Raw genomic sequence first — 23,979 nt, 5'->3', positions numbered from 1 at the left:
CAAGCCATGTCTTCCCTGGACCGGAGACAAGCATCCTGGGACCGGTTTCAGGTTCATAACCCTCATCAGCCAGGCTATCTTGAATCCAGTGGCAAAGTGAGCAAGGGACCCACGTCTGGGCATACCCTCCAACTTAGGGCAAATAAAGCAAAACCAAAGGGGATGATGGACGCAGTGTTGAACATTGCAAGCACTCACCCCCAATCAACTGATCTGGATTTAATCCATCATCATTCTTTAGCTCACTCCTCCACCCCTGTTCAGACATGGCCAATGCAAATCAGCCTGACCCTGTGCCTCATATGAACAGTCCAACCCAAACTGCCAAGTCATGTCTTCCCTGGACCGGAAACAAGCATCCTGGGACTGGTTTCTGGCTAATCAGCCGTCATCAGCCAGGCTAGCTTAAATCCAGGGGCAAAGTGAGCAAAGCAAAACCAAAGGGGATGATGGACGGAGTGTTGAACATTGCAAGCATTCACCCCCAGTCAACTGATCTGGTTTTAATCCATCATAATTCTTTAGCTCACTCTGCCACCCCAATTGACACATGGCCACATGCAAATCAGTCTGACCCTGTGCCTCGTGGGAACAGTCCAACCCGAACTGCCAAGCCATGTCTTTCCTGGACTGGAAACAAGCATCCTGGGACCGGTTGTGGATTCATAACCCTCATCAGCCAGGCTAAATTGAATCCAGTGGCAAAGTGAGCAAGGGACCCAAGTCTGTGCATACCCTGCCAACTTAGGGCGAACAAAGCAAAACCAAAGGGATGATGGACGGAGTGTTGAACTTTGCAAGCACTCACCCCCAGTCAACTGATGTGGGTTTAATCCATCATCATTCTTTAGCTTACTCCGCCACCCCAGTTCAGACATGGCCATAGGCGAATCAGTCTGACCCTGTGCCTCATGGGAACAGTCCAGCCTGAACTCCCAAGCCATGTCTTCGCTGGACCGTAAACAGGCATCCTGGGACCGGTTTCTGGCTAATCAGCCATCATCAGCCAGGCTAGCTTGAGTCCAGTGGCAAAGTGAGCAAGGGACCCACGTCTGGGCATACCCTGCCAACTTAGGGCGAATGAAGCAAAACCAAATGGGATGATGGACGGAGTGTTGAACTTTGCAAGCACTCACCCCTAGTCAACTGATCTGGGTTTAATCCATCATCATTCTTTAGCTCACTCTGCCATCCCATTTCAGACATGGCCATATGCAAAACAGTCTGACCCTGTGCCTCATGGGAACAGTCCAGCCCGAACTACCAAGCCATGTCTTCCCTGGACTGGAAACAAGCATCCTGGGACCGGATGCGGGTTCATAGCCCTCATCAGCCAGGCTAAATTGAATCCAGTGGCAAAGTGAGCAAGGGACCCACGTCTGTGCATACCCTGCCAACTTAGGGCGAAGAAAGCAAAACCAAATGGGATGATGGACGGAGTGTTGAACTTTGCAAGCACTCACCCCTAGTCAACTGATCTGGGTTTAATCCATCATCATTCTTTAGCTCACTTCGCCACCCCAGTTCAGACATGGCCATAGGCGAATCAGTCTGACCCTCTACCTCATGGGAACAGTCCAGTCCGAACTCCCAAGCCATGTCTTCCCTGGACCGGAAACAAGCATCCTGGGACCGGTTTCTGGCTAATCAGCCGTCATCAGCCAGGCTAGCTTGAATCTAGTGCAAAGTGAGCAAGGGACCCACGTCTGTGCATACCCTGCCAACTTAGGGCGAAGAAAGCAAAACCAAAGGGATGATGGACGAAGTGTTGAACTTTGCAAGCACTCACCCCCAGTCAACTGATCTGGGTTTAATCCATCATAATTCTTTAGCTCACTTCGCCACCCCAGTTCAGACATGGCCATAGGCGAATCAGTCTGACCCTCTGCCTCATGGGAATAGTCCAGTCCGAATTCCCAAGCCATGTCTTCCCTGGACCGGAAACAAGCATCCTGGGACCGGTTTCTGGCTAATCAGCCGTCATCAGCCAGGCTAGCTTGAATCCAGTGCAAAGTGAGCAAGGGACCCACGTCTGGGCATACCCTGTCAACTTAGGGCGAATAAAGCAAAACCAAAGGGGATGATGGACGGAGTGTTGAACATTGCAAGCACTCACCCCCAGTCAAGTGATCTGGGTTTAACCCATCATAATATTGTAGCTCACTCCGCCACCCCAGTTCAGACATGGCCATATGCAAAGCAGTCTGACCCTGTGCCTCATGGGAACAGTCCAGCCGAAATGCCAAGCCATGTCTTCCCTGGACCGGAAACAAGCATCCTGGGACCGGTTTCATGTTCATAACCCTCATCAGCCAGGCCATCTTGAATCCAGTGGCAAAGTGAGCAAGGGAACCAAGTCTGGGCATACCCTCCAACTTAGTGCGAACAAAGCAAAACCAAAGGGTATGATGGACGGAGTGTTGAACAATGCAAGCACTCAACCTCAGTCAACTAATCTGGGTTTAATCCATCGACATTCTTTAGCTCTCCCCGCCATCCCAGTTCAGACATGGCCATCTGCGAATCAGTCTGACCCTGTGCCTCATGGGAACAGTCCAGCCGAAATGCCAAGCCATGCCTTCCCTGGACCGGAAACAAGCATCCTGGGACCGGTTTCAGATTCATAACCCTCATCAGCCAGGCTATCTTGAATCCAGTGGCAAACTGAGCAAGGGACCCACGTCTGGGCATACCCTGCCAACTTAGGGCGAACAAAGCAAAACCAAAGGGGATGATGGACGGAGTGTTGAACATTGCAAGCACTCACCCCCAGTCAACTGATCTGGGTTTAATCTATCATCATTCTTTAGCTCACTCCGCCACCCCAGTTCAGACATGGCCATATGCAATTATTTCTGACCCTGTGCCTCATGGGAACAGTCCAGCCGAAATGCCAAGCCATGTCTTCCCTGGACCGGAAACAAGCATCTTGGGACCCGTTTTGGGTTTATAACCCTCATCAGCCAGGCTATCTTGAATCCAGTGGCAAAGTGAGTAAGGGACCCACGCCTGGGCATACCCTGCCAACTTAGGGCAAACAAAGCAAAACCAAAGGGGATGATGGGCTGAGTGTTGAACATTGCAAGCACTCACCCCCAGTCAACTGATCAGGGTTTATTCCATCATCATTCTTTAGCTCACTCTGCCATCCCAGTTCAGACATGGCCATATGCAAATCAGTCTGACCCTGTGCCTCATTGGAATAGTCCAGCCCGAACTACCAAGCCATGTCTTCCCTGGACCGGAAACAAGCATCTTGGGACCGGTTGCGGGTTCATAACCCTCATCAGCCAGGCTAAATTGAATCCAGTGGCAAAGTGAGCAAGGGACCCACGTCTGTGCATACCCTGCCAACTTAGGGCGAAGAAAGCAAAACCAAAGGGATGATGGAAGAAGTGTTGAACTTTGCAAGCACTCACCCCCAGTCAACTGATCTGGGTTTAATAAGTCATACTTCTTTAGCTCACTTCGCCACCCCAGTTCAGACATGGCTATAGGCGAATCAGTCTGACACTCTGCCTCATGGGAACAGTCCAGTCCGAACTCCCAAGCCATGTCTTCCCTGGACCGGAAACAAGCATCCTGGGACCGGTTTCTGGCTAATCAGCTGTCAACAGCCAGGCTAGCTTGAATCCAGTGCAAATGAGCAAGGGACCCACGTCTGGGCATACCCTGCCAACTTAGGGCGAATAAAGCAAAACCAAAGGGGATGATGGACGGAGTGTTGAACATTGCAAGCACTCAGCCCCAGTCAAGTGATCTGAGTTTAATCCATCATAATATTGTAGCTCACTCCGCCACCCCAGTTCAGACATGGCCATATGCAAAGCAGTCTGACCCTGTGCCTCATGAGAACAGTCCAGCCGAAATGCCAAGCCATGTCTTCCCTGGACCGGAAACAAGCATCCTGGGACCGGTTTCTGGCTAATCAGCCGTCATCAGCCAGGCTATCTTGAATCCAGTGGCAAACTGAGCAAGGGACCCACGTCTGTGCATACCCTGCCAACTTAGGGCGAAGAAAGCAAAACCAAAGGGATGATGGACGAAGTGTTGAACTTTGCAAGCACTCACCCCCAGTCAACTGATCTGGGTTTAATCCATCATAATTCTTTAGCTCACTTCGCCACCCCAGTTCAGACATGGCCATAGGCGAATCAGTCTGACCCTCTGCCTCATGGGAATAGTCCAGTCCGAATTCCCAAGCCATGTCTTCCCTGGACCGGAAACAAGCATCCTGGGACCGGTTTCTGGCTAATCAGCCGTCATCAGCCAGGCTAGCTTGAATCCAGTGCAAAGTGAGCAAGGGACCCACGTCTGGGCATACCCTGTCAACTTAGGGTGAATAAAGCAAAACCAAAGGGGATGATGGACGGAGTGTTGAACATTGCAAGCACTCACCCCCAGTCAACTGATCAGGGTTTATTCCATCATCATTCTTTAGCTCACTCTGCCATCCCAGTTCAGACATGGCCATATGCAAATCAGTCTGACCCTGTGCCTCATTGGAATAGTCCAGCCCGAAAGACCAAGCCTTGTCTTCCCTGGACTGGAAACAAGCATCCTGGGACCGGTTGCGGGTTCATAACCCTCATCAGCCAGGCTAAATTGAATCCAGTGGCAAAGTGAGCAAGGGACCCACGTCTGTGCATACCCTGCCAACTTAGGGCGAAGAAAGCAAAACCAAAGGGATGATGGACGAAGTGTTGAACTTTGCAAGCACTCACCCCCAGTCAACTGATCTGGGTTTAATAAGTCATACTTCTTTAGCTCACTTCGCCACCCCAGTTCAGACATGGCTATAGGCGAATCAGTCTGACACTCTGCCTCATGGGAACAGTCCAGTCCGAACTCCCAAGCCATGTCTTCCCTGGACCGGAAACAAGCATCCTGGGACCGGTTTCTGGCTAATCAGCTGTCAACAGCCAGGCTAGCTTGAATCCAGTGCAAATGAGCAAGGGACCCACGTCTGGGCATACCCTGCCAACTTAGGGCGAATAAAGCAAAACCAAAGGGGATGATGGACGGAGTGTTGAACATTGCAAGCACTCAGCCCCAGTCAAGTGATCTGAGTTTTATCCATAATAATATTGTAGCTCACTCCGCCACCCCAGTTCAGACATGGCCATATGCAAAGCAGTCTGACCCTGTGCCTCATGGGAACAGTCCAGCCGAAATGCCAAGCCATGTCTTCCCTGGACCGGAAACAAGCATCCTGGGACCGGTTTCTGGCTAATCAGCCGTCATCAGCCAGGCTATCTTGAATCCAGTGGCAAACTGAGCAAGGGACCCACGTCTGTGCATACCCTGCCAACTTAGGGCGAAGAAAGCAAAACCAAAGGGATGATGGACGAAGTGTTGAACTTTGCAAGCACTCACCCCCAGTCAACTGATCTGGGTTTAATCCATCATAATTCTTTAGCTCACTTCGCCACCCCAGTTCAGACATGGCCATAGGCGAATCAGTCTGACCCTCTGCCTCATGGGAATAGTCCAGTCCGAATTCCCAAGCCATGTCTTCCCTGGACCGGAAACAAGCATCCTGGGACCGGTTTCTGGCTAATCAGCCGTCATCAGCCAGGCTAGCTTGAATCCAGTGCAAAGTGAGCAAGGGACCCACGTCTGGGCATACCCTGTCAACTTAGGGTGAATAAAGCAAAACCAAAGGGGATGATGGACGGAGTGTTGAACATTGCAAGCACTCACCCCCAGTCAACTGATCAGGGTTTATTCCATCATCATTCTTTAGCTCACTCTGCCATCCCAGTTCAGACATGGCCATATGCAAATCAGTCTGACCCTGTGCCTCATTGGAATAGTCCAGCCCGAAAGACCAAGCCTTGTCTTCCCTGGACTGGAAACAAGCATCCTGGGACCGGTTGCGGGTTCATAACCCTCATCAGCCAGGCTAAATTGAATCCAGTGGCAAAGTGAGCAAGGGACCCACGTCTGTGCATACCCTGCCAACTTAGGGCGAAGAAAGCAAAACCAAAGGGATGATGGACGAAGTGTTGAACTTTGCAAGCACTCACCCCCAGTCAACTGATCTGGGTTTAATAAGTCATACTTCTTTAGCTCACTTCGCCACCCCAGTTCAGACATGGCTATAGGCGAATCAGTCTGACACTCTGCCTCATGGGAACAGTCCAGTCCGAACTCCCAAGCCATGTCTTCCCTGGACCGGAAACAAGCATCCTGGGACCGGTTTCTGGCTAATCAGCTGTCAACAGCCAGGCTAGCTTGAATCCAGTGCAAATGAGCAAGGGACCCACGTCTGGGCATACCCTGCCAACTTAGGGCGAATAAAGCAAAACCAAAGGGGATGATGGACGGAGTGTTGAACATTGCAAGCACTCAGCCCCAGTCAAGTGATCTGAGTTTTATCCATAATAATATTGTAGCTCACTCCGCCACCCCAGTTCAGACATGGCCATATGCAAAGCAGTCTGACCCTGTGCCTCATGGGAACAGTCCAGCCGAAATGCCAAGCCATGTCTTCCCTGGACCGGAAACAAGCATCCTGGGACCGGTTTCTGGCTAATCAGCCGTCATCAGCCAGGCTATCTTGAATCCAGTGGCAAACTGAGCAAGGGACCCACGTCTGTGCATACCCTGCCAACTTAGGGCGAAGAAAGCAAAACCAAAGGGATGATGGACGAAGTGTTGAACTTTGCAAGCACTCACCCCCAGTCAACTGATCTGGGTTTAATCCATCATAATTCTTTAGCTCACTTCGCCACCCCAGTTCAGACATGGCCATAGGCGAATCAGTCTGACCCTCTGCCTCATGGGAATAGTCCAGTCCGAATTCCCAAGCCATGTCTTCCCTGGACCGGAAACAAGCATCCTGGGACCGGTTTCTGGCTAATCAGCCGTCATCAGCCAGGCTAGCTTGAATCCAGTGCAAAGTGAGCAAGGGACCCACGTCTGGGCATACCCTGTCAACTTAGGGCGAATAAAGCAAAACCAAAGGGGATGATGGACGGAGTGTTGAACATTGCAAGCACTCACCCCCAGTCAAGTGATCTGGGTTTAACCCATCATAATATTGTAGCTCACTCCGCCACCCCAGTTCAGACATGGCCATATGCAAAGCAGTCTGACCCTGTGCCTCATGGGAACAGTCCAGCCGAAATGCCAAGCCATGTCTTCCCTGGACCGGAAACAAGCATCCTGGGACCGGTTTCATGTTCATAACCCTCATCAGCCAGGCCATCTTGAATCCAGTGGCAAAGTGAGCAAGGGAACCAAGTCTGGGCATACCCTCCAACTTAGTGCGAACAAAGCAAAACCAAAGGGTATGATGGACGGAGTGTTGAACAATGCAAGCACTCAACCTCAGTCAACTAATCTGGGTTTAATCCATCGACATTCTTTAGCTCTCCCCGCCATCCCAGTTCAGACATGGCCATCTGCGAATCAGTCTGACCCTGTGCCTCATGGGAACAGTCCAGCCGAAATGCCAAGCCATGCCTTCCCTGGACCGGAAACAAGCATCCTGGGACCGGTTTCAGATTCATAACCCTCATCAGCCAGGCTATCTTGAATCCAGTGGCAAACTGAGCAAGGGACCCACGTCTGGGCATACCCTGCCAACTTAGGGCGAACAAAGCAAAACCAAAGGGGATGATGGACGGAGTGTTGAACATTGCAAGCACTCACCCCCAGTCAACTGATCTGGGTTTAATCTATCATCATTCTTTAGCTCACTCCGCCACCCCAGTTCAGACATGGCCATATGCAATTATTTCTGACCCTGTGCCTCATGGGAACAGTCCAGCCGAAATGCCAAGCCATGTCTTCCCTGGACCGGAAACAAGCATCTTGGGACCCGTTTTGGGTTCATAACCCTCATCAGCCAGGCTATCTTGAATCCAGTGGCAAAGTGAGTAAGGGACCCACGCCTGGGCATACCCTGCCAACTTAGGGCAAACAAAGCAAAACCAAAGGGGATGATGGGCTGAGTGTTGAACATTGCAAGCACTCACCCCCAGTCAACTGATCAGGGTTTATTCCATCATCATTCTTTAGCTCACTCTGCCATCCCAGTTCAGACATGGCCATATGCAAATCAGTCTGACCCTGTGCCTCATTGGAATAGTCCAGCCCGAACTACCAAGCCTTGTCTTCCCTGGACTGGAAACAAGCATCCTGGGACCGGTTGCGGGTTCATAACCCTCATCAGCCAGGCTAAATTGAATCCAGTGGCAAAGTGAGCAAGGGACCCACGTCTGTGCATACCCTGCCAACTTAGGGCGAAGAAAGCAAAACCAAAGGGATGATGGACGAAGTGTTGAACTTTGCAAGCACTCACCCCCAGTCAACTGATCTGGGTTTAATAAGTCATACTTCTTTAGCTCACTTCGCCACCCCAGTTCAGACATGGCTATAGGCGAATCAGTCTGACACTCTGCCTCATGGGAACAGTCCAGTCCGAACTCCCAAGCCATGTCTTCCCTGGACCGGAAACAAGCATCCTGGGACCGGTTTCTGGCTAATCAGCTGTCAACAGCCAGGCTAGCTTGAATCCAGTGCAAATGAGCAAGGGACCCACGTCTGGGCATACCCTGCCAACTTAGGGCGAATAAAGCAAAACCAAAGGGGATGATGGACGGAGTGTTGAACATTGCAAGCACTCAGCCCCAGTCAAGTGATCTGAGTTTAATCCATCATAATATTGTAGCTCACTCCGCCACCCCAGTTCAGACATGGCCATATGCAAAGCAGTCTGACCCTGTGCCTCATGGGAACAGTCCAGCCGAAATGCCAAGCCATGTCTTCCCTGGACCGGAAACAAGCATCCTGGGACCGGTTTCAGGTTCATAACCCTCATCAGCCAGGCCATCTTGAATCCAGTGGCAAAGTGAGCAAGGGAACCAAGTCTGGGCATACCCTCCAGCTTAGGGCGAACAAAGCAAAACCAAAGGGGATGATGGACGGAGTGTTGAACATTGCAAGCACTCACCCCCAGTCAAGTGATCTGGGATTAATCCATCATAATTTTTTAGCTCACTCCGCCACCCCAGTTCGGACATGGCCATATGCAAAGCAGTCTGACTCTGTGCCTCATGGGAACAGTCCAGCCGAAATGCCAAGCCATGTCTTCTCTGGACCGGAGACAAGCATCCTGGGACCGGTTTCAGGTTCATAACCCTCATCAGCCAGGCTATCTTGAATCCAGTGGCAAAGTGAGCAAGGGACCCACGTCTGGGCATACCCTCCAACTTAGGGCAAATAAAGCAAAACCAAAGGGGATGATGGACGCAGTGTTGAACATTGCAAGCACTCACCCCCAATCAACTGATCTGGATTTAATCCATCATCATTCTTTAGCTCACTCCTCCACCCCTGTTCAGACATGGCCAATGCAAATCAGCCTGACCCTGTGCCTCATATGAACAGTCCAACCCAAACTGCCAAGTCATGTCTTCCCTGGACCAGAAACAAGCATCCTGGGACTGGTTTCTGGCTAATCAGCCGTCATCAGCCAGGCTAGCTTAAATCCAGGGGCAAAGTGAGCAAAGCAAAACCAAAGGGGATGATGGACGGAGTGTTGAACATTGCAAGCATTCACCCCCAGTCAACTGATCTGGTTTTAATCCATCATAATTCTTTAGCTCACTCTGCCACCCCAATTGAGACATGGCCACATGCAAATCAGTCTGACCCTGTGCCTCATGGGAACAGTCCAACCCGAACTGCCAAGCCATGTCTTTCCTGGACTGGAAACAAGCATCCTGGGACCGGTTGTGGATTCATAACCCTCATCAGCCAGGCTAAATTGAATCCAGTGGCAAAGTGAGCAAGGGACCCAAGTCTGTGCATACCCTGCCAACTTAGGGCGAACAAAGCAAAACCAAAGGGATGATGGACGGAGTGTTGAACTTTGCAAGCACTCACCCCCAGTCAACTGATGTGGGTTTAATCCATCATCATTCTTTAGCTTACTCCGCCACCCCAGTTCAGACATGGCCATAGGCGAATCAGTCTGACCCTGTGCCTCATGGGAACAGTCCAGCCTGAACTCCCAAGCCATGTCTTCGCTGGACCGTAAACAGGCATCCTGGGACCGGTTTCTGGCTAATCAGCCATCATCAGCCAGGCTAGCTTGAGTCCAGTGGCAAAGTGAGCAAGGGACCCACGTCTGGGCATACCCTGCCAACTTAGGGCGAATGAAGCAAAACCAAATGGGATGATGGACGGAGTGTTGAACTTTGCAAGCACTCACCCCTAGTCAACTGATCCGGGTTTAATCCATCATCATTCTTTAGCTCACTCTGCCATCCCATTTCAGACATGGCCATATGCAAAACAGTCTGACCCTGTGCCTCATGGGAACAGTCCAGCCCGAACTACCAAGCCATGTCTTCCCTGGACTGGAAACAAGCATCCTGGGACCGGATGCGGGTTCATAACCCTCATCAGCCAGGCTAAATTGAATCCAGTGGCAAAGTGAGCAAGGGACCCACGTCTGTGCATACCCTGCCAACTTAGGGCGAAGAAAGCAAAACCAAATGGGATGATGGACGGAGTGTTGAACTTTGCAAGCACTCACCCCTAGTCAACTGATCTGGGTTTAATCCATCATCATTCTTTAGCTCACTTCGCCACCCCAGTTCAGACATGGCCATAGGCGAATCAGTCTGACCCTCTGCCTCATGGGAACAGTCCAGTCCGAACTCCCAAGCCATGTCTTCCCTGGACCGGAAACAAGCATCCTGGGACCGGATGCGGGTTCATAACCCTCATCAGCCAGGCTAAATTGAATCCAGTGGCAAAGTGAGCAAGGGACCCACGTCTGTGCATACCCTGCCAACTTAGGGCGAAGAAAGCAAAACCAAATGGGATGATGGACGGAGTGTTGAACTTTGCAAGCACTCACCCCCAGTCAAGTGATCTGGGATTAATCCATCATAATTTTTTAGCTCACTCCGCCACCCCAGTTCGGACATGGCCATATGCAAAGCAGTCTGACTCTGTGCCTCATGGGAACAGTCCAGCCGAAATGCCAAGCCATGTCTTCTCTGGACCGGAGACAAGCATCCTGGGACCGGTTTCAGGTTCATAACCCTCATCAGCCAGGCTATCTTGAATCCAGTGGCAAAGTGAGCAAGGGACCCACGTCTGGGCATACCCTCCAACTTAGGGCAAATAAAGCAAAACCAAAGGGGATGATGGACGCAGTGTTGAACATTGCAAGCACTCACCCCCAATCAACTGATCTGGATTTAATCCATCATCATTCTTTAGCTCACTCCTCCACCCCTGTTCAGACATGGCCAATGCAAATCAGCCTGACCCTGTGCCTCATATGAACAGTCCAACCCAAACTGCCAAGTCATGTCTTCCCTGGACCAGAAACAAGCATCCTGGGACTGGTTTCTGGCTAATCAGCCGTCATCAGCCAGGCTAGCTTAAATCCAGGGGCAAAGTGAGCAAAGCAAAACCAAAGGGGATGATGGACGGAGTGTTGAACATTGCAAGCATTCACCCCCAGTCAACTGATCTGGTTTTAATCCATCATAATTCTTTAGCTCACTCTGCCACCCCAATTGAGACATGGCCACATGCAAATCAGTCTGACCCTGTGCCTCATGGGAACAGTCCAACCCGAACTGCCAAGCCATGTCTTTCCTGGACTGGAAACAAGCATCCTGGGACCGGTTGTGGATTCATAACCCTCATCAGCCAGGCTAAATTGAATCCAGTGGCAAAGTGAGCAAGGGACCCAAGTCTGTGCATACCCTGCCAACTTAGGGCGAACAAAGCAAAACCAAAGGGATGATGGACGGAGTGTTGAACTTTGCAAGCACTCACCCCCAGTCAACTGATGTGGGTTTAATCCATCATCATTCTTTAGCTTACTCCGCCACCCCAGTTCAGACATGGCCATAGGCGAATCAGTCTGACCCTGTGCCTCATGGGAACAGTCCAGCCTGAACTCCCAAGCCATGTCTTCGCTGGACCGTAAACAGGCATCCTGGGACCGGTTTCTGGCTAATCAGCCATCATCAGCCAGGCTAGCTTGAGTCCAGTGGCAAAGTGAGCAAGGGACCCACGTCTGGGCATACCCTGCCAACTTAGGGCGAATGAAGCAAAACCAAATGGGATGATGGACGGAGTGTTGAACTTTGCAAGCACTCACCCCTAGTCAACTGATCCGGGTTTAATCCATCATCATTCTTTAGCTCACTCTGCCATCCCATTTCAGACATGGCCATATGCAAAACAGTCTGACCCTGTGCCTCATGGGAACAGTCCAGCCCGAACTACCAAGCCATGTCTTCCCTGGACTGGAAACAAGCATCCTGGGACCGGATGCGGGTTCATAACCCTCATCAGCCAGGCTAAATTGAATCCAGTGGCAAAGTGAGCAAGGGACCCACGTCTGTGCATACCCTGCCAACTTAGGGCGAAGAAAGCAAAACCAAATGGGATGATGGACGGAGTGTTGAACTTTGCAAGCACTCACCCCTAGTCAACTGATCTGGGTTTAATCCATCATCATTCTTTAGCTCACTTCGCCACCCCAGTTCAGACATGGCCATAGGCGAATCAGTCTGACCCTCTGCCTCATGGGAACAGTCCAGTCCGAACTCCCAAGCCATGTCTTCCCTGGACCGGAAACAAGCATCCTGGGACCGGTTTCTGGCTAATCAGCCGTCATCAGCCAGGCTAGCTTGAATCTAGTGCAAAGTGAGCAAGGGACCCACGTCTGTGCATACCCTGCCAACTTAGGGCGAAGAAAGCAAAACCAAAGGGATGATGGACGAGGTGTTGAACTTTGCAAGCACTCACCCCCAGTCAACTGATCTGGGCTTAATCCATCATAATTCTTTAGCTCACTTCGCCACCCCAGTTCAGACATGGCCATAGGCGAATCAGTCTGACCCTCTGCCTCATGGGAATAGTCCAGTCCGAATTCCCAAGCCATGTCTTCCCTGGACCGGAAACAAGCATCCTGGGACCGGTTTCTGGCTAATCAGCCGTCATCAGCCAGGCTAGCTTGAATCCAGTGCAAAGTGAGCAAGGGACCCACGTCTGGGCATACCCTGTCAACTTAGGGCGAATAAAGCAAAACCAAAGGGGATGATGGACGGAGTGTTGAACATTGCAAGCACTCACCCCCAGTCAAGTGATCTGGGTTTAATCCATCATAATATTGTAGCTCACTCCGCCACCCCAGTTCAGACATGGCCATATGCAAAGCAGTCTGACCCTGTGCCTCATGGGAACAGTCCAGCCGAAATGCCAAGCCATGTCTTCCCTGGACCGGAAACAAGCATCCTGGGACCGGTTTCATGTTCATAACCCTCATCAGCCAGGCCATCTTGAATCCAGTGGCAAAGTGAGCAAGGGAACCAAGTCTGGGCATACCCTCCAACTTAGTGCGAACAAAGCAAAACCAAAGGGTATGATGGACGGAATGTTGAACAATGCAAGCACTCAACCTCAGTCAACTAATCTGGGTTTAATCCATCGACATTCTTTAGCTCTCCCCGCCATCCCAGTTCAGACATGGCCATCTGCGAATCAGTCTGACCCTGTGCCTCATGGGAACAGTCCAGCCGAAATGCCAAGCCATGCCTTCCCTGGACCGGAAACAAGCATCCTGGGACCGGTTTCAGATTCATAACCCTCATCAGCCAGGCTATCTTGAATCCAGTGGCAAACTGAGCAAGGGACCCACGTCTGGGCATACCCTGCCAACTTAGGGCAAACAAAGCAAAACCAAAGGGGATGATGGACGGAGTGTTGAACATTGCAAGCACTCACCCCCAGTCAACTGATCTGGGTTTAATCTATCATCATTCTTTAGCTCACTCCGCCACCCCAGTTCAGACATGGCCATATGCAATTATTTCTGACCCTGTGCCTCATGGGAACAGTCCAGCCGAAATGCCAAGCCATGTCTTCCCTGGACCGGAAACAAGCATCTTGGGACCCGTTTTGGGTTCATCACCCTCATCAGCCAGGCTATCTTGAATCCAGTGGCAAAGTGAGTAAGGGACCCACGCCTGGGCATACCCTGCCAACTTAGGGCAAACAAAGCAAAACCAAAGGGGATGATGGGCTGAGTGTTGAACATTGCAAGCACTCACCCCCAGTCAACTGATCAGGGTTTATTCCATCATCATTCTTTAGCTCACTCTGCCATCCCAGTTCAGACATGGCCATATGCAAATCAGTCTGACCCTGTGCCTCATTGGAATAGTCCAGCCCGAACTACCAAGCCATGTCTTCCCTGGACTGGAAACAAGCATCCTGGGACCGGTTGCGGGTTCATAACCCTCATCAGCCAGGCTAAATTGAATCCAGTGGCAAAGTGAGCAAGGGACCCACGTCTGTGCATACCCTGCCAACTTAGGGCGAAGAAAGCAAAACCAAAGGGATGATGGACGAAGTGTTGAACTTTGCAAGCACTCACCCCCAGTCAACTGATCTGGGTTTAATAAGTCATAATTCTTTAGCTCACTTCGCCACCCCAGTTCAGACATGGCTATAGGCGAATCAGTCTGACACTCTGCCTCATGGGAACAGTCCAGTCCGAACTCCCAAGCCATGTCTTCCCTGGACCGGAAACAAGCATCCTGGGACCGGTTTCTGGCTAATCAGCTGTCAACAGCCAGGCTAGCTTGAATCCAGTGCAAAGTGAGCAAGGGACCCACGTCTGGGCATACCCTGCCAATTTAGGGCGAATAAAGCAAAACCAAAGGGGATGATGGACGGAGTGTTGAACATTGCAAGCACTCAGCCCCAGTCAAGTGATCTGAGTTTAATCCATCATAATATTGTAGCTCACTCCGCCACCCCAGTTCAGACATGGCCATATGCAAAGCAGTCTGACCCTGTGCCTCATGGGAACAGTCCAGCCGAAATGCCAAGCCATGTCTTCCCTGGACCGGAAACAAGCATCCTGGGACCGGTTTCAGGTTCATAACCCTCATCAGCCAGGCCATCTTGAATCCAGTGGCAAAGTGAGCAAGGGAACCAAGTCTGGGCATACCCTCCAGCTTAGGGCGAACAAAGCAAAACCAAAGGGGATGATGGACGGAGTGTTGAACATTGCAAGCACTCAACCCCAGTCAACTAATCTGGGTTTAATCCATCACCATTCTTTAGCTCTCTCCGCCACCCCAGTTCAGACATGGCCATCTGCGAATCAGTCTGACCCTGTGCCTCATGGGAACAGTCCAGCCAAAATGCCAAGCCATGTCTTCCCTGGACCGGAAACAAGTATCCTGGGACCAGTTTCAGATTCATAACCCTCATCAGCCAGGCTATCTTGAATCCAGTGGCAAACTGAGCAAGGGACCCACGTCTGGGCATACCCTGCCAACTTAGAGGGAACAAAGCAAAACCAAAGGGGATGATGGACGGAGTGTTGAACATTGCAAGCACTCACCCCCAGTCAACTGATCTGGGTTTAATCCATCATCATTCTTTAGCTCACTCCGCCACCCCAGTTCAGACATGGCCATATATAAATCTTTCTGACCCTGTGCCTCATGGGAACAGTCCAGCCGAAATGCCAAGCCATGTCTTCCCTGGACCGGAAACAAGCATCTTGGGACCTGTTTTGGGTTCATAACCCTCATCAGCCAGGTTATCTTGAATCCAGTGGCAAAGTGAGCAAGGGACCCACGCCTGGGCATACCCTGCCAACTTAGGGCAAACAAAGCAAAACCAAAGGGGATGATGGGCTGAGTGTTGAACATTGCAAGCACTCACCCCCAGTCAACGGATCTGGGTTTATTCCATCATCATTCTTTAGCTCACTTTGCCATCCCAGTTCAGACATGGCCATATGCAAATCAGTCTGACCCTGTGCCTCATGGGAATAGTCCAGCCCAAACTGCCAAGCCTTGTCTTCCCTGGACTGGAAACTAGCATCCTGGGACCGGTTGCGGGTTCATAACCTTCATCAGCCAGGCTAAATTGAATCCAGTGGCAAAGTGAGCAAGGGACCCACATCTGTGCATTCCGTGCCAACTTAGGGCGAACAAAGCAAAACCAAATGGGATGATGGACGGAGTGTTGAACTTTGCAAGCACTCACCCACAGTCAACTGATCTGGGTTTAATCCATCATCATTCTTTAGCTCACTCCGCCACCCCAGGTCAGACATAGCCATATGCAAATCAGTCTGACCCTGAACCTCATGGGAACAGTCCAGCCCGAACTGCCAAATCTTGTCTTTTCGTGGACCGGAAACATGCATCCCGGGACAGGTTTCAGGGTTCATAACCCTCATCAGTCAGGCTATCTTGAATCCAGTGGCAAAGTGAGCAAGGGACCCACGTCTGGGCAGATCCTGCCAACTTAGGGCAAAAAAAGCAAAACCAAAGGGGGTGATGGACAGAGTGTTGAACATTGCAAGCACTCACCACCAGTCAACTGATCTCGGTTTAATCCATCATCATTCTTTAGCTCACTCCACCACCCCAGTTCAGACATGGCCATATGCAAATCAGTCTGACCCTGTGCCTCTTGGGAACAGTCCAGCTCGAACTGTCACGCCATGTCTTTCCTGGACTGGAAACAAGCATTCTGGGACCAGTTTCGTGCTCATAACCCTCATCAGCCAGGCTATCCTGAATCCAGTGGCAAAGTGAGCAAGGAACCCACGTCTGGGCATACCCTGCCAACTTAGGGCGAACAAAGCAAAACCAAAGGGGATGATGGACGGAGTGTTGAACATTGCAAGCACTCACCCCCAGTCAACTGATCTGGGTTTAATCCATCATCATTCTTTAGCTCACTCCACCACCCCAGTTTAGACATGGCCATATGCAAATCAGTCTGACCCTGTTCCTCATGGGAACAGTCCAACCCGAACTGCCAAGCCATGTCTTTCTTGGACCAGAAACAAGCATCCTGGGATGGGTTTCTGACTGAAGAGCCGTCATCAGCCTGGCTAGCTTGAATCCAGTGGCAAAGTGAGCAAGGGACCCACGTCTGGGCATACCCTGTTAACTTAGGGCGAACAAAGCAAAACCAAAGGGGATGATGGACGGAGTGAAGAACATTGCAAGCACTCACCCCCAGTCAACTGATCTGGGTTTAATCCATCATCATTCTTTAGCTCACTCCGCCACCCCAGTTCAGAGATGGCCATATGCAAATCATTATGACCCTGTGCCTCATGGGAACAGTCCAGCCCGAACTGCTAAGCCATGTCTTCCCTGGACCGGAAACAAGCATCCTGGGATCTGTTTCTGGCTAATCAGCCGTCATCAGCCAGGCTAGCTTGAATCCAGTTGCAAAGTGAGCAAGGGACCCACGTCTGGGAAGGGTATGCCCAGAAGTGGGTTCCTTGCTCACTGGGGTTGCAGAGTGAGCTAAAGAATTATGAGTATTTTTCCTCAAGCTGTGCATTTCTATGCATGCTTTTCCTCATGTTCCATTTGGCCCAATTTTATCAACAGACCTGCCCAAACATATGCTCTGCTTAGCTAACTGTTCCCCCTGCTTGGTTCACAGAGTAACAGTCTGTAACTAGTAAGCACGTGCTAAAAGAGGTAATTGGTTCCCAGCTTGAGGGCCTGTAGGACATGGCTTTAGGACACCCAGTGGGCACAAGTGGAACCAGTAACTTCTGACTGACTCTCAATGTAGCGAGATGGAGCAGTCCAAAGCTCAGCCGAGTCAGTCTTGGACCGCTCTACTTCGCTACATTGAGAAGGTGCTGTAGGCTAAAATCAGAACTTAGCAATGCATCAAATAATACTCAATAAATAATAGTTCAGTATACGTGTCTTTACTTTTCAAAAGAAAAAAAAACTTTAATACGCTCAATTAAAAAATACGCACACTATTATAAATATTTATAAAATGGCAGGTGAAAGCTCCCCTCTAGAGATCGCACAAACTGCCTCGTTGCAAAACAAGTACCTTTTAAAATGGTCACAGTGGTAAACTAACCCCCTTAAATCTATACCAGACCCTGCGGTTCAAAGACATCGTATCTTTTTGTGCACGAGCAAGCCCTAAGCCCTAAAACCACAATATCCATTATATGTGCCGCTGAAAGACCATATAAAAATGCAATTACAAAATGTCAGGAATACTGGCTTTGTCAGGAGTATTCATGAAAGTAAAACGCGGCCTACAGACTTTCACAATATACCCAACATAGCACACTAACAGCCTATTGGCTATAACACAAACATCCTGACATTTACTTTCGAACAGCAATTCAACAAGAATAAATGTTTCAATGAAAATGCATATCTCTTCTCTTACCCTGGGCTGTCAAGCAACCCATCACAATCTACACCTCAAAATCCATATGGGCCAGGACTCCCAGAACTGGACACACGCTCGATTCAAAGGACACCTTAAAGCTGAGCCTTAGTTCTTCCAGGCACACTAGGCCTTCTCCGTGGGAAACTTGCAGTCCCATTTTGCCCCTGCATGGGTAAACTGGTGGGGCGATCATCTTGACTCCAGGTGGCCCGAGAATGCAAAGAACTCATTACAGATAATCACTGTTTATTAGGGAACACCATGGTAAATAGGCACATTTGATCACCCTCCATGGTATTATGTAGAGCCTTTTCATCCCCAGAGATCCTTTTTGATGTAGCAGCAATGGGCGGGTAAATGTTGCCTTCACTTAAATTATTTTATTTGATGTCCCCGCTGCGGCGTTCCTTCTTCATGTTGGTGCCCCTGCTATCCTCTGCAGTCCATTGCACACCTACGCCGACTCACCTGACGCCTATGCTCTTTCTTTTCAGGATATCTCTGGCCCTGTTTGGTGAGTTTCTGTTTACTGCTCTGTACTCCTAATGACTTGCCCCAGCCAGGGACAATCGTCTGGAGATTTCTGAACTCCAAATAGTTTGATGTGCAGTTGGAGTGCCTTTCTACAACCTAGAGTACTGCTACTTTCTTTTCCTTAGCCACAGCTTGCTTGTAGGGTCCCGCACCTACTTCCCTGTCCAGCCCTGGGAAATTGAAGACCTTGGACTTCCTGGTAGCAGCAACCCACGAATTCCCATTCAAACTTCAAAGAAACCCCCTCTGATCAGTGGAAACAATCCTTCCTCTGTGCCTTGATGAATAATCCTGCAAGCTTTGAGACAAGTAGATGCTGCTAACAGCTATGGTGATTCCATCTGCGCCCCCTTCCATTGTGTCCAGGAGACTTTGCTCTGCATAGAGCGTCTAAGCTCATCTGCACAGTAAAATACCTTGTTTTGAAAGGTGGTCATTGGAGGTTAGAACTGAAGAATCTTTTAAACATAGAGCTTATAGTGGGTGAGGCTGCATTATGGTGTCCTACACCACAGCAGAGCTAAAAACACAGTGAGATCCATAGGCAAAAGAACAGGGGGGTTTCATGGTGTAGAACCCAATTTCCTACATGCTTGCTCTATGGTAAGTAGGGAAGCAATTAACTGTTGCTAGTATAAAACGTTTGCAGTGCAAGACACACATGAAACTGGTCAACATGAGCAAAACGTGCAGAGGGAAAAATACATCAGCCAGAGAATGTGGTGCATGTCATTGCAGAGCCTATACCAACTATCCCCCAAGAAATATCCCTGCATGTCGAAGAGAGATAATGGCTATATTATAAAAGATGCTACGGCTGGTCTATTTCAGAGAATTTGCACAGCAATCCAGTCATCTAAAAGGTTTGTGAATACTAGAGTCCGCTTTCAAAATTTGACTTCTATTAGTGCATTACACTGTGAGCTATACCATTGGTTTTACTTTTCTTCTCATGAAACCGTTTGGGCAGATGATCTACCATTATTTGACTTTGCATCTATAAAGCAATTCTTCAGCAGCAAGTTGGTCCTGGAGGCTCTCTCAATGGATCTTGCCCAACAGGGTGCCTCGGTGCCAACCGTGCCAATGACATCCTTCCAAATCAGCATCTACGCAAGCACCTGAATCATCTGCTTTACAATTGTATCAATGCCAAGGTGGTAATGAAGAAATTTGCATATAAACATAGGGCACCAGTGTCTCAGAATTGCTCTGACGATTTGCGGTATGTATTCATGAAGAGCATCTCACCACATTAAGTGCCTCTCAAATGAAAACCATGATCATGTATGCAATATCATTAATTATTTTTATTATGGCATTAGAATATTCGTCCTGTGTTGTCTTCATCATTGATGCAAACGTTCTAGCCTTCTCTGAACATGCCTGCCCTGTTTGCTGAGCCTGGCCCAGTGCCAGGTGAAGATGACTTGGATGCATGACAGAGTTTGCCTTGAGGGACCGACAGTGCTCCTATGTAGTCGTCTGGCAAGTGTAGGAGTCCGATGATGGTGCTTCTGTAACAGCTTTAATGTTCATACTTCACAGCGAGTAAATGCCTTTCAATGGGGGGATCCCCAGAAGTAAATGCCTCCAGGATGACATGGCAGTATCCAGTGCTAGACGGATTGCAAAGAGCATCAGTGGTACTGTGCTTGCATAAGGAGGTGGGCACAGGCCAGGAGGTCATACATTTGCCTAGACTGGCAGGCTTGCAATGGCCTGTGCTTTGATGCCGTGACATCAACCCAAAGGCAGCCTAGACCTTGGCGGTGCTCACTGAGAGAGAGAGAGAGAGAGAGAGAGAGAGAGAGAGGTTTATGGAGCTGCTTGGATGGATTTTAAGCAACATGAGCTGTATTTATTCTGCGAACAACCAGTATATGCAGCAGTTAGGAATCTGCGTGGTCCAGTCCTGCAGTGCAGGTTACCTGGGAATGCTTGGTTGGGGCAGTGAAGCCCAAGGCTGGGACACCCAAGCAATACCAAGCTGGTGACCCTGGGCATGGAGGAGCTTACACGTCACATGCAGACCCAAGGCCGTCATGCAGCATCTTACTAATCTCTTTTCCAGACTCTTCCTCATTCCCACCAACCAACATCCCATTTACACACACTCGGGAAATTAAACTGGCGTTGATGGGAGTTCAAGAAGCTATGCAAATTCCAGAATAGTCATGACATGTGAATACATGTAGGGTGGAGGTTGGATCATATGGCACTAACACCTAAAGCTTCTACCGACTAGGTGCCTATGCTGTCCTAAGCACTGGTTGTTTCTTGTCGGGACAAATGACTATCTAGGCCTGGCAGCTGTATGCATGCGATTCGAGGAGTATGTAAGATGGAAATCTTTTATAGGTACATGCCCAGCGGGTGCCCCCCATTCTGTTTGGTTTCTAGGAACTTACCCTGCACTTGGTGGCCATAAACCCAGCCCCTTCATGCAAAGCACTGATGGTCAGCCGTAAAAGCACCCGAAAGACAACTCGAAAGACACCCGAAAGGCAAGCTACCAGCATCATCAATATACATTTTGTGATCAGTCTATAAACACGTATGTATAAATATGTAGCTATATATATCTCCCATAATTACCTTATCAAACTTTACAGTTAGAGTTCTAATCACATAATCCTGTTTGCTATTTTCGGCTACCTAAAAATGACAAAGGTAAAAAAACAGCTTCAGATAGTGGAAACGGTTGCCTAAGTATGTATGAGCAATACACTTTTTAGGCTGACAATGCATTTCCTGCAGAAGGTATACTCACACAAACGATGGTAAATGGCCCAAACTGAACGGGTTGTTTCCCCAGGTCCGCCCAATACCGCTCACATTTTTTCTGTTGAGGTAAAAGATGTTTAGCGTGTTATATATGTGACAAGGTTGAAAATATATTTGTGATGCCTTATAGGAGTAGCAAATATGAGTTCCTCTCCATGCCCAGAGAGTTGAGTGAATGAACCATAGGTTTAGATTATGCTTCTTTTTAATGAGCAGTCATTCTCCCCACTACTAACGTTGCTGAACTTTTCATTGATGAAATGTTATGACCTATGTTCCTGGCATGGGTTTGTAGCTTCCTATCTGATAAAGTCTTTCAGGTGACTTGGTATTTTCTTGTTGAGATCGAAGCCCCTAGGTTGTGGTTGTGGAGTACCGCAAGGGTAGGTGTTATTGCCTTTATTATTCAACATCTACATGACAAACGTGGCCCTGCTGTTGCAATTTTAGAAGATTCCGAGTGCTCATGTACGCAATGACACCAAGATCCATGGTGAGCCAGAAAAAAAAGCCGCTGATCTACAAGACTGCTTTGCCACGGTCCAACAATGGATAGGACAATATTTAAAGCGGAATAGCAGAAGAATTGAGATGCTTGCTCCCTTTCAACATTCTGCTGTTTGGTACTAATACTTCATCTTTGTCCAAAAGCCAATCCCTGTTGACAGTGTAAAAATCTAGGGATATAATTGAATGCTGCATTAACACTGACTGAACAGATAGACCGAGTTACTATTATGGCTTTTTCCAACTGTGGCTTTTGAAGAGAATCATTCCTATATTTACAGTACAACATAGTGTTAAAATTGTCAATGTAGTTATTTCTTCTAGATTGGACTATTCTAAATTGGTGCATTTAGGATTTACAACTGAATCCATTGAAAAAGTGACAAATGTTTTAAAGCGCATCAGACAGACTGATATTAATCATTGGGAAATTAATTTCCAACTTGGAAGCACTAGCTATACTGAATTGCCTTCCAGTGCAGCAAAGAATCATTTTCAAAGCATAGTTCGTAAAGCCCTGTACAGTGAAAAATTTAGCCCTCTAACAAAGGGGTTTTCATCTTATTCTCTAAAACACAATCTGAAATCTAGACCGGCGTTACTGATAATTGTACCTTTCACAATCAGACAGTTGTGCTCTCTGGTAGGCTCGACCTAACCATAAATGAAATAAATAAATGAAGAATTGCAGTGTAGTAACGAAGTATTCCCATTTCAATGGTTGTCTAGATTCTTGGGTAATCCAAGACACAACAGGGTCCAGATAGGGAGCCTGGGGTGTATCTAGTATCTTGGATAGTAGGTAAAAGCACCTACTAAAATTGTGTTGATGGTGGAGTGTGGGTCTGCATGCGCTCCACTGGATAAATAATAACCGCAGTAGTGTATGGGCAGCAAAGACTTCATTCACAATATGCAATATGGTTACTCTGGATAGAGCATAGAGCAGAAAGAAAGTCGTGGCTTTGTGATATTTTGGAAACAGCATGGAGAAGCAGAGAACACAATGTAAGTGTCTTATCAAGGAACTAACGCAAAGCAGAAGGAAGACAGTGACATGTGATATACTGGATACAGTGGTGCAGCAGATATTGCATAGGCTGCATGGCATCACGACATACCGAGGGGTAAAGGAGCATGGTGCATTTGTGATATCTAGAATGTACCATTGAACAGCACAGCGTGGCAATGTCGTGTCTTAGATATATTATGCTGGGCAACACAGAGAGAGCTCTGTGGCTGTGTGATATTCTGAGTACAAAAGGTGGGATTCAGTCAATGTTTTTTTAATAATTTCAGTAGCAGAAGTGTCTCTTTTCTCCAGTGAACCAAGCCCGCAGACATTCAATAGGATCAAACACTATGTACTTTCATCAGGAAGCAGGAATTGTGTTTTTGCATGCAAATTTAGACTGTCTTGAGTTCATCTGAAAATGTGTTTTCAATGCACTCCAAAAACCGGCAACTTGCTTGTAAGAGAGCAAGGAAGTGAAATCAGATGGAAATCAAGGCGTACCTTTGGCTGAATTGACGCGCAGCAAAAATAATTACAAAAATAATGCAATTACTTATATTATTAATCAACACTAAGGTGCAGTGAAGTACAGATTAGGTAGGAAGTAATTTACCTTTCCCATTTCAAATTCCATGCAAGCCATCACGATGATGTGGGGGGATTAAACGTTAAGAGATCAGATAACTTAACATGATCATAACTCGGTACTTATATTCTATCCCATCATTCTCTCTTTTCCTCGAAGGACAAAACCTCAGCTTTTTGACGATCTATTGGTATCTTTCTTCGCCCTTCCCTTTAGTAAATATGGTAATCAATAGTTGCATCACATAGTAACATGTTTGCCATATGTTTCATCTAAACTTGACATCTCATCAAAAAAATGATAT

General features: G+C 48.7%; 1 protein-coding gene across 1 annotated transcript in view; it reads right to left on the bottom strand.

The window, feature by feature from the left end:
- The window catches only part of LOC146871999 (tyrosine-protein phosphatase non-receptor type 22-like), a gene marked incomplete at its 5' end in the record, with an annotated part of 539,519 nt that extends 515,775 nt beyond the window's left edge, over positions 1–23,744 (bottom strand). The window contains 3 exons of the mRNA XM_085650221.1: positions 21,379–21,438; positions 21,554–21,625; positions 23,703–23,744. Of these exons, the coding sequence (XP_085506347.1) occupies positions 21,379–21,438; positions 21,554–21,625; positions 23,703–23,744 (174 nt within the window). The remainder of the gene's footprint in view (positions 1–21,378; positions 21,439–21,553; positions 21,626–23,702) is intronic.
- Between the last annotated feature and the right edge of the window lie 235 nt (positions 23,745–23,979).

The sequence above is a fragment of the Triturus cristatus genome, chromosome 1_1 (genome assembly GCF_964204655.1).
Source record: "Triturus cristatus chromosome 1_1, aTriCri1.1, whole genome shotgun sequence".
In the NCBI taxonomy this organism is placed as follows: domain Eukaryota; kingdom Metazoa; phylum Chordata; class Amphibia; order Caudata; family Salamandridae; genus Triturus; species Triturus cristatus.
Note: the sequence above shows the minus strand (reverse complement) of the source record. Positions and strands in the feature narration are given on the sequence as shown.